General features: G+C 40.9%; 1 protein-coding gene across 1 annotated transcript in view; it reads left to right on the top strand.

Annotated features, from left to right (window-relative positions):
• The window catches only part of ITIH5 (inter-alpha-trypsin inhibitor heavy chain 5), a 264,445-nt gene extending 253,512 nt beyond the window's left edge, over nt 1–10,933 (top strand). The window contains exons 12-14 of the mRNA XM_086918959.1: nt 676–792; nt 2,017–2,394; nt 9,916–10,933. Of these exons, the coding sequence (XP_086775085.1) occupies nt 676–792; nt 2,017–2,394; nt 9,916–10,223 (803 nt within the window). The 3' untranslated portion in view covers nt 10,224–10,933. The remainder of the gene's footprint in view (nt 1–675; nt 793–2,016; nt 2,395–9,915) is intronic.
• Nucleotides 10,934–12,097: the final 1,164 nt, after the last annotated feature.

Genomic DNA, 12,097 nt, shown 5'->3' with positions numbered 1-12,097 from the left:
CCACGCAAAAAAACATGTGTTAAAACACATCATAACAAGTTTGTTTCAATTGCAATAGCTTCATTTTAAAATACCTATGTGAATTCAAAGGTGGAGCCATTAATATTAATGCACATTCAGATGTGGAATAACTTCCACACATTGAGTACTTTAGGATATATATTCACCAAAATCCAGACAATCGTTGTATGTTGCATTAAAATTAAGGAATATGAGCAAATATAAACCGCCCTCTTCCTCTCCTTGAGTTAATTAGTTTGTGTGGGCCGAAACTATTTCTGTATGCGCTGAGTTTGTAACACTTTTCACAAATATGAGGGCAAAAGCTGTAAATTAGAGGACAGTTCAAAAACATGTACCAAGTTACTTTGTCTTGCCGATGCCACATTCGACTTTATTTCTTGGTGTGATAAGTTAAAAAGATATGTAGTTTTATTAGATGACAAGGTCATTTCTGCAGCTGTAAACTTTTTAAGACAAATAGTTTTGATTTCCTAAAGAGAAGCAGATGATGGATAGTTTGTCAGGTGTGTATTTTGGTGGCGGTAGAGTCACAAAGGTCCATCATCTTCTTAAGGCATTGAAGAATTAATAAGATTTTGATCACAAGTTGTTGCTGTTGGGTGTATTCTGACACGTACACTTTTTGTCCCCGTTCCTTCCTTGTTGTACTAGCTGATGGAGATCCTCACTTTGTCGTTGATTTCCCCTTGAGCAAGATTGCGGTGTGCTTTAACATAGATGGGGAACCTGGAGACATTCTCAGACTCGTATCTGATTACAAGGACTCTGGTAAGTGATCTGATATACTCAGGATACTGATCGTGACGCCATCTTTTCTGCAGAATGCAAGATGTGAAAGACAAGCTACTGTTGAGAGGGTGAGGATCCTTACTGACTCCACACATTTCCACCAAAACTTAAACCGCGCATCTTTTAAGTCTGCGAGCCATCCGTTCTTGCTTGTATTCCACCTTTATGGTTGCATTCCACCCTCAAGCCATGCATCTGATCCTACATTTCTCCCTCCCAGTGTCTCCATCCCTTCCCAATGTGATGAAATCAATCTATGCTTCACTTTTTCTATCTTAACTCGTCATATGTGCTCATTGACCAAGCACTCTTCCATTATTGGTCACCGCATTCACTCATTCACATCCATGTTTTCATCCTACCACCTCTCCCTCAATGCTTTGATTATGCTTACAAAAAGCCTTTCACTCCAGCTAGTCTTCTATCTCTTTGTCCAGTCTATATCTTCAAGCATACTACATCATGGAAGACAGAGGACTGATGGATATCAGGCATTTGAGATGATGGTTTTACTCCCTGGGGTCATAAGCCCAGTGGCAAATCATTGCAGAGTTTCTGGCTTTCACAATTGGCTGTTCTGTTCTTCCCGTTTCAGTATGGAGATGCAAAACAGGACAGTAAAGACTTATCTGTTCTTGTTTCCTCCCGGGGAATCACTTTTCCCTTTGCACCTAGACCCATCTAACAATATCATGCCCTAAGCTATCCACCCATTTGGCCTATTCTCTGTATTGTCATTCAATTTGAATGATTTTTGCTTCTCCACTGAGAAGCATCCAGATAAACTTATCCCCTCTACATTTAGGCCTATGAAAATTAAAACAAATTCCTCCACTTGCCATCTCTTTAACCAATAGGTTCTCATTGGTGTCTGTGGAGAGGATACTGGGGTGGTGAAAGTAGCAGGATAAATGTTTTAGTTAAGGGTTTCCAACTTTACCACAAAGACCTAATTTAGGCATGCAACTTAATACATCTGGTCCTCGGTTCTACTCAATGCAAAACTTTAAAGTGATTAGAATCTGGCTTAAAATCAGTCTTAGTTGACGTACAAAATATTTACATTTATAATTAGTTACTTAATTGATCATCGTGGTAGGGACATCAGGGCCTGTTAGTGGTGAAGTTAGTCGAATAGTGTCCAGACTGCCATCGCCTTTAACTAACTCATTTTGTTTACATTTTCTGCCTTTTGATTCTTAGGTGTAACTGTGAATGGGAAGTTAATAGGAGCCCCGGCACCTCCAAATGGCCATAAAAAACATCGGACGTATTTCAGCAGCATCACAATCATCATCAACAAGCCCTTCCGATCCTATGTTGAGATTACTCCTGCCAAGGTTATCCTGGACAGCAAAGACAGGCTAATCCTTTCCTGTCAGAAAAGTGCGACAGTGGAGAGCGAGGGTTTGCGTGTGTCTGTTTCGGCTAATTCGAATGTCACAATAACGATCCAGGGAACCATAAGCTTCGTCATCCTTGTTCACCAATACAAAAACCCGGCTCCATTCCAGAAGAACCATCTTGGATTCTACATCTCTAACTCCAAAGGGCTGTCTCCAAAGTCCCATGGGCTTCTCGGTAGGTCCTTTATGTCTGCATGAAAAAAGAGATATTTAGTACTTCACTTTGAGCCAGAAAAATGATTGAGGATCTCATTACGACAGACATGCATTCCCTTGTGGGGACTGTGCACTGGATATGTAGTGATATCATCAAGTGTGGTATTAATTTGCTGTTCAATTTAAGCATCATTGTGGTTTCACACCTTTCATTGGAACATACACTAATTGTGCATGTTTTTACAAGGTGAATATGTGTGGCATGTCTTACCTAGCAAAAAACATGTGGGAAAACATGTGGGGTGTACTATAATCACTCAAGCTCCTATCCTAATTCGAGCTCAAATGGAAGTTTGTGCCCAAATCTGGATTTGCATGCTTGTTGGGCCACATGTACGACGGAATTCTTTTGTGAGTCCCTAATTGAGATCTTGTGCGACTCGCAATTGGGTACTAACAAAATGAGAGGAACAAATGTGTCTCAGACACATTTAGCGATTCCTAATGGGGTCGCAATTGACCTACCTCATCAATATTCATGAGGTTGGTCGTAATTTGCCACCCATTTGGAATTGCAAAAAACACAGGGATGGTGACATTTTGGGAACAGCGACCACCATGTCTGTGTTTGCTTTTAAATAAAGCAACTATTGTTTGTTGAAATAAAGCAAGTTTCCTTAAATAAAGGATAACCGGATACGTTTCAAAAAGAAAAAGAAAACTTTTCAGTTTCATTTTTTAAAGAGTAGGCAGTGGTCCCTGGGACCGCTGCTTGCTCTTAAAAACAATTTTTGCACCCATTTATAAATTGGAAACGTTAAATTTATGACAGACAGGCAGCTAGATTCATCAAAGGCCCGTTTTGCGAGTCAGTACTAGCGATTATTTTGGAATCGCTATTACAGACTTGCAAAACGGGATTCATGTCCAAATCGCAATTTATTTAGCGATTCCTACAGCTTCCTTATTTGCGATTAGCTAATTGCTAATCGCAAATAAGGAATAACTCCCTATTCATTCCTATGGGCCTAAAGGCCCATAGGAATGAATGGGAGGACACATCAATGTGCGAATCGCTATTAGCGATTCGCATTTTGAAATTGCGATTTCAAGGGTGCAGGGGTGTCCAAAGGACACCCTGTAGCACCCCTGAAATGTAATCTACATTGGTGTTGCACACACACATGTCCAAAGGACATGTGTGTGTGTAACATGCAACTTAGAAAAATGCATTTAAATGCATTTTTCTAAGTTTTCGCTATTTACCACGAGGTTTGACCTCGCGGTAAATAGCGCCCCCAAATTGCGATTTCGCAATTTTAAAATGGTTCATGAATTGCATTTAAGGAATCTCAAATAGAGATTCCTTAAATGCAATTCCCCGCAAATGTGCGAATTCTTTAATAGCGATTTTTGCATTTGGGATGATGAATCCCAAATGCAAAAATTGTGCTTGCAAAGGGCCAGATTCTCAGAATCTGGCCCTTTGCGAGCCGATTTTCTTTTCATGAATCTGGCCCATACTCTTGCCAGCAACTCAATAAACAATTCCTAGTGCTCGTAAATAGTTTTATGGGTGTGGATTTCGCAGCCATAAGTAGAGAAATACAATTCCTGTAAATCTGCTTGAAAGGATGGGAAATGGGTTATTCCATTGGGAAAAAAATTTCCTTGCATTTTCACAGCGGGCTCTATATTTTTGTGCGGAATAGAAGCCCCTAGAAAGGTTTCCATGTTATTCCAGGGAATACACGTGAAATGCTGCGCCTTATCCAGCTAGCCAGGCGTGCTATTTGGAACCTTGGTGAATACCAAAAAGTAGTACACATGCACTTGAATGTAAACGTATATATACAGATGAAGGTTTACTACTTTATTCATGAAACGGGTCCCTCATGTTTTGAAAAGTATATTTAAAGAAAAGACTATTGTATTTACTTGTGCAAATAGTTTAACATTTTTCCTCGGTTGCAGTAGCGGCTGTCTCGGAATGGGGCATTAGGATGGGGAGAATGGATTAAAAAAATAAAAAATAAACTTACCTTGACCTTTGCTGCCGTGCCGCCACACGCCTCTCCTCCGTATTCTTCATCTGCTAGTATCACCAGAAGAACCCAGCCCCCCGTACTGTCTCAACCAATCACGACACTGCTTGGCGGCTCAGGCAGTGCCTGGAAGCGTGGGCATGTTCTCCATGGGGCTGTGCAACACAGCCAGGAGGAGAACATGCTAAGTGTGCATGACGGTTTGGCCAGCCCAAGAGGGCCGGCCAAACTGTCATGCGCACTTAGAAGAGTGCAAACCACTCCTCACTCTGCTCTGGCGTCACAGTACCCAGGCCCGCTCCGACCTGGCTCTGAGTCCCATATAGGAAAAAAAAGGATAATAACATCCTGTTCCTATCATTATATGTTTGTTTTTCGCATGCTGAAATAGCAGTGAGGCGACGCTCCTCTGCCTTTGCTGAGGAGTAGTGTCTGCTTTTTCTGAATTATGTCTTGTTTGTGAATGTCTACATGTTCAGTGATTTGCTGACAAAAAAAATACATTTTAACTCTCATCCTGGTGCTTTATTGTAGAACTCGCTGATGGCTTTAAAGGCCAATAGTGTATGACTTACATTAGATTTTGCCCTTCCTCTCGACGTCAGAGAAATATTTGCATGAAACTTAAAAGAATATATTAGGGACGTAAAGAAAGAAACACAAAATAAGATGGATAAATAATACACATATCAACAGTCAGAGATAACACAGCCCTCAAACATACTTCCCACTACTCTCCAATCCAAATGCAAAGTCAAAAACAAACACTTAGGCTTTTGCACAGTACTGCCAGGGTGCAAATTCCGCAACTGTAATTATCGGTGCCATGCAGTAACCTTCCACAATTATTGGACTACACTTACCAGTGCCGTCGGAATCAACATCTCACTCAGAATGTTTAGGAAATCTTTTAAGATGGCCGTTAAGTGCACAAATTTGTTTATACAATAAAGTAGCAACTTTCATGAGTCTAGATACAGCACTATAATTCTTTTCACCTGAGATGGATCAAACAAAGACCTGAATTAGGTTTACGATCAGCTTCACTTATGTAAAAGTAATTGAAAATGTACATTGCACAGGAGTAAAGTTTGGATATGGATAAATGGATGACGTATGAGGGTGACTTTCCAGAAGTAGAGCCACCTACTAAATCATCGAGTAATCTGTTAGGTTTTGGCAAACTTTATCCAAAACCTCACCATTTGGCCACTTTCTGATTTGTCACCAAAGCTGTTTGTTTATTTCATATTACTTGAAACATGGCAATTTGCTGTAGGGTAAATAGTTTTTCATTTTTATATTTTAATCGAAAAGTAACTTTTCTTCCATCTTTTTGGCATAATATGGCTAATACAAACCATTAGTGTATTGAGTATGTCTAGGATTATCCAGAAAGTGGGTGTGCTTAATGAGACTGAATAATGTTTCAAGATATGATTGTGATGAACCAGCCTATTGATAGTTACATTGGTTCCCTGGTTTCCACAAGAGTAAACTACTGTAAAGCAGTTCCCTTGCCCACTCTCATGGTGCACTCCATACAAATGTTCACCATGGGTTAGCCTTGTTGAGGAGCTGGGGGTTGGTATCTAGTTGTAATACACATAATCTGTTGCTAGCGACAATGAATGCATATATGTAAAGTATAGCAAGGTGATGTGATCCCAAGGAATATACTGCACCGCAGACAGATTTACAGTGGCACAGGTAAGTGGCAATACATAGAGACAACATTAGACAGGCATCAACTCTATGGAAGAAAAGTGCCATTGAAAAATGGGCCTGAACCCCAGAACAACATCAGTAAAAGTCACAAGTTAATATCAAAACAGCTGAACTGTACCAGGGGCTCCACCTCGATCTCATTTGGAAGACCCCCAACTGACAAGAGACTTCATTCCTTGTAATTCCCTACCCAATGCATCTCTCAATCAAGAGTGGAAAATGATTAAACAACCTTAGAGTATATCTGGGTAAATGCAGACCGGATTGGGTGGCAGACCTATCAGTGGCCTTACAACTGAATAGGTGCTTGAAGGCATGGGTCAAACGGTTAGTGAAGTGAGGCCTACCCATTCCTCGACAGCTCTGTTGATGTTGCAGCTGCCTGAGAGAAACCCTTGCCTAAGAGGAAAAATCCAGCAGGATGGTCCATTGCTCTGAAGTGCCAATTGGAGAACAGTTAGAGTCCTGTAGGGGGACATATATTCACAGATCTTCTTATGGTGACTGTTAGGCACACCTACACAATTCCTCAGGATGAAAGACATTTCTCACTAGTTTATATCCCACCACCTGTAATGTCAGTGTGATGTCACCCATACCATTTATCCCAGTGACCAAGCGGAGGTCTAGAACTGGTCCTTTCACCCTACACATTTCAGATTGTCTTATGAAACAAGGTCTATTCAAGGCCTGCACCAGCATCAAGTACACCTTGAGCCAATATACTGAATGGATCTGAAACCTTGCCCAGGTACCTACCCTAGTTGTTTGTGGAGGCCCCCTTTCCTCCAGGGCCATTAAGAGTGCCACAGAGCTGTTTTCACTCTTCTCAAGATGTCCTTGTCTGGGAAGGCATCTACTGATATCAAATGTGATATACCGTCAATGCTCCGATCCCCTGGTGGCAGGAACCCACCCTACTACTCCATTACGTACATTTAAATAATAATGGCTTACTTGACCTAAGATGTTGCTGTAGGAGTGGCATTATGTGTCCCAGTGGGGTCTTGGTGAGTCTAATCATACCCTAAGGCCTTAGAGGTGGGCATGCCCAACAAAGATATTTCACTGTGCTTTAGTCTGTTGCAAGCTGTGATTGGCAGACATTGATTGCCCAAGCCCTCCTAACCAGTGCATGTCACAGGTGGCTGGGAGGACACCATCTAGCCCAGCAGCCCCGAAGTCATAAGGTAGGGCCACCGGCCTGCTCACTGTAAGCAAGAGAATGAAAGTGTGCGCTTTCCAGTCCTGCTCTACCACTGCCTGTCTAGCTAGCAAGTTTGCACTAGAACCTTCCCAGGTGACGGTGATGATGCTCTCCAGAAAGGAGACTTGGCACACCCTCTGCATGAAGGCGGAGGTCCATAAATATGTAACGGGCAAACATTTTCATATATAAGGTCAGAAAATGTGTGATGTTCAACTGCATGGTTACAGTCTGTGCTTCACAACAGAGGGGCTGTATTGTACTGTTTCTGTAATGAAAACCCAATGTATGTGCTAATTCCACTTTGTGCCTATGATTACTATAACTACTAATCAACCCTATAAAAGTGTGGTATTTTTTCACTCTTTTGCAACTTCATCTTTCTCAATGTGTCTGTGTGAGGTAAGGAGCATAGAAAGGAACATATTTGTCCATTTTATGAGGGAAGTTCGGTCCAAACCACCACGTGGGAAATGAAAGTAGCAGTTTAGATTGTAGTACTGAATATAGAAGCTAGGAATACTGAGATATAAGATTTTGTGGACAAAATATCATAGACCAAAATATTGAAAGGTAAGAGCATATAGAGGCGGTATAAATTTACTATTCATAGCTCCACATCTACGAACCTTGAAGATTAATATATAGTGAAGGTATGCATATGTGAAGTTAGGAAGGGAAAACTATACTCCCTTACCTTTTGATATTTTGGATTCAATATTTCCTCCTACTGCACGTTAATCTAGCTCAATCATACTACGGGCAAATGAAGACAAACCTTTGTGATCTACATAATGCAGATCCCTGGTTTCAGAAAAGCAACGTAGCCACTAAATTGGGAGAGGCCAGAAGGAATATGGGGGCATATTACCAAGCAATAGCGATAATTATCGCTATTGCTTGGTTAGAGACAAAAATTTACCGCTGAGCTGCGGCGATTTTTACCGCAAATAAACCTTGGTATTACCAAGGTTTATCGCAAATTCGATAAAAATCGCCGCAATGCATGAATATCGCGGAAAATTCAGTGATATTCATGCATTACCGAGCTAATGCTCTTAGCCATGTTATCCACCTCCCATTGGATAACATGGCTAAGACCTGCTCAGGGCAGGTGTTAGCTTTTGGAGATATTCGCGCTTAGCGCAAATATCTCCAAAAGTTGGTAATAGGAGATAGCGATGTTAGCAACTGTTTTCAGTCGCTAACATCTTGGCACACCCACTTTGCATGTCATTAGTGATAAATATCACTGAAATGCAAAGTGGGGCCCAAGATGGTCGCTATCTCCTACTAGCTGTCGCTAACTGGTGTTAGCGGCAGCTAGGTAATAGGGAGATAATTTTATCTCCGCTTTCTTGGCTTTTAAAGCCAAAAAAGCGGAGATAAACCCCCTTGATAATATGCCCCCATGGTTAGAACCCCGACTATGGAATCATTAAATTATTCACAATTTAAAAATATGTGATTTTTCATGTGGTGACCTTCCTCTGGTAGTTTTCCTTTATCTAAGAAGAGATGCAACCTATGGGTTAGTCTTGAAGTAAATGCTGACACAAATTAAGACCACAAACCAAGGCAACCCCTAAGCATCGCTACTATGACAATACTCATAAGTTTTTGCACAAATAATCATGGTTTGTTCTGGCGCAAGACAAATAACTGAGACATTTGGACGAATTGTTGAAAAATAGTGTCATTTGCCTTTGCATTTAGATCGACATAACTACCACTGACATAGGGGTTTCGCCAATGTGATACATTTTAACAATCCACATGTAGGGAATTAAGGGGCATATTATCAAGGACAGGCGATACATTATCGCCGCTTTTATCAGCAGGAAACCTCCGATAAAGCGGCGATAATGGCCTTGATAATATGCTCTATGAATTCCAATCGAAGCCCATGTTAGATGTGTTCACATCTAACATGGGTTTCGATTGGAATTCATAGAGCATATTATCAAGGCCATTATTGCCACGTTATCGACAGTTTCCTGCTGATAAAAGCGGCGATAATGTATCGCCTGTCCTTGATAATATGCCCCTCATTTCCCACAATATGTTTCCCTACATGTCTCTCTTGAATGTTCGCAAATGTTGGCACGTGTCTAATGTAGATTTCTAGAACTGCATACATTTTGTCCGGTCAAAGACTAAGGAGAAATACCCTCTGCGAACAAGGATGTTTGCTCATTTGGATATGGAAGATGTAGAGGTCATAAGAAGAGCAAGTGATCTGAGAAGCTTTGAGTCAAGATGATGCAAAGGTATTTCAGCAGGTGTAGATATTGCGGCAACATACATTACAGAGTGTGCACAATACAACAGCATTATACACTTTTGTCAACAAAAGAGTTGAGGCACAGACCAAAGAAAGCTGTCTTCAGAGAATCATATGTTGAGTTAATAAATTGTACGAAGGTAGTATAAGAAAAATCACTGATTGAATCTGTTGGTGCAGTTCTTGAATTATCTCATCTGTTGACTGATTCGCCCAGACATTGACTTGACCAACTAGTACATGAGCTGATTTTTTCTTTTATGTCTTCATGTGCAGGCCAGTTCCTCTACAGCGAAGTTAAGATAGCAGAGGTTTCTCTCAGTCCTGGCTCAAATCCTGCTGATAAGAATCTGACCAACAGGATCCAGAGCTTGGCTTCAGTCCCAAGCTCCAGTGCCCTACTGAAGGTGCGGGATCGCACGGTCCCTGTCGTGTGGAAGCAAAGGAAGATTCTCAATGGTCAGCAGGAAGTGGACTGCTGGTTTGCAAAGAACAATGCAGCTAAACTTATCGATGGGACTTATCAGGATTATCTTGTGTCTCATCCTTTCGACACTGGAATCAACTCTGAGATGATGAATTAACTTTAAGGACACACCTACAGTAGATTAGCGACAACATTTTCAATTGCTAAGCAAGACTTAATTGTGGCTCATTGATGCCAACAAACATTTCTCTACATAAACTCTTTGCAATGTGTGTTGACGTTCTCAACAGAGAACTCTGGAGGAGTATTGGGGATGGGTTTGTGTTCAAAGACAAGACTGGTGCTTTTTTAGCAAAAGTAAAATATAACTATTTTATAAGCAAAATTGCTGTGCAAAGTTGAAGAGCATATCTTTTATTCCTCATATTTTTACAGAAAATGATGTATTGCAATCTTTCAAAAATGTTAACTGATTTGATTACTGATGTTTCATTTCATCATCACTCACACCTTATGCACTTGCCTAATAACAATTCTCAAGCCTACAAATAATGAAGCAGATCCTGGCCTTAATTCTCTGTTCTGAGTGTGTTGCTGTATGTGCCTTATTGTCAAGGCATCTTGGTGGGATGCCTCATGTCATAGACACGCTCAGAGGGAGAGCACAGTCCAACCCCACCATGTAATGCCAGGAGAGTGGCATTTAATTGTAATGGGGCAATGAGACAGGCAAACCTCGACGTGGTGACAGGGAAGAAGGATAGAATGTGACATTTATCTCTAAGGTAGATTGGGTATCAATGTTTGGACAATAGAAGGAATGGCTTTACATCTGATTAGAGGCAATTAAAAGTAATTTGGACCCAATCTTCAGAAATAACCCTTTCATCATAAATCCATGCTATGAAAGACAAAGCACTGGTTGTTGCAATGGTTAAATGTAAACTCAGTGTACTAGGGTGTCCATTCGCTTGCTCTGGAAAGAGGATGTTTTGCATCATTACCCTAACACTCAAGATTCATAATCTAAGTCCATGATGCTTGGCTATCGCTTCATAATTGAAAGGATGAAGGACTGCAAGAAAGATAATGGGCTAGGTTTTGTGTAAACGGAGGGGTCACCAGTGATGCTATCTCCTTTCTATGCAACAGCTGATTTTGTTCCTGAGTTTGTATAGAGTTTGTCAGGAAAGAGTCACCATGGGTCTCGAGTAGAACCTAGGGTTCTCATATTTATTAGCCATGTTCCTATGGCAAGTGTCCTGTCTCCTGTCTGTGTCTTAGCTTTTATGTAAAGTGTAAAATTCCTTCAAGGGTACAGTATAAAGTCCTGCCAATGGCTCACGATGACAAGATTATTAGCATTTGAGGCTGTTACGATCTGGGCATCCCACACCAGAGCCACAGGGGTCTGATTTCTATCCCCCAGTGCAAGGATTTAGTTCAAACACCAATACAAAATAGAAATCTAATTGGACTGCAACCTGTACTCAATCCACTGAGCAGTACCGTGCAAGAAGTGTTTTTTTCTGGTCACGATCAGTTTCAATATAGAAGTCCAGGAACACAATGGAACTCCAAACCCTTTTCAGTAAATTAATAACACACTCGTAATAGCACTAAGAAAGAGAGGAAACAGTTTAAAATGCTTATTTCTAAAACCTAAGCCTAGTGCATAATATATTACAAGAATGCAAAATTAAATGTAGTAATCCATTACATGGCCAATGACCACAATATGAACATTTCTAACATGGTTAGCAGGTTCTTAACACCCTATAGCTACTACTATGCAATACACTAAATCTTGGCAGGAGCAATAAAAAGCATACCCATCACTCTGTATAAAATATCTGTTTAGCTAATCTCTATCACAGTCTTTGCCTGGGAATGATAAGTAATGTAAGGCTGAAGGAAACACCCCCGTACCGCTCCTAGAGCTGCCTCCATCCAAGGCTGACTGTAGCTACAAACTGGCATGACCTCTGGCATGACGGTCCTAGCGCAAAGTCCCTCCAAGTTATGGTTAAA

This window comes from Lissotriton vulgaris, chromosome 1_1 (assembly GCF_964263255.1).
Source record: "Lissotriton vulgaris chromosome 1_1, aLisVul1.2, whole genome shotgun sequence".
NCBI classification, from domain to species: domain Eukaryota; kingdom Metazoa; phylum Chordata; class Amphibia; order Caudata; family Salamandridae; genus Lissotriton; species Lissotriton vulgaris.
The sequence above is the reverse complement of the archived record's forward strand: the minus strand, read 5'-3'. Positions and strand labels throughout refer to the sequence as shown.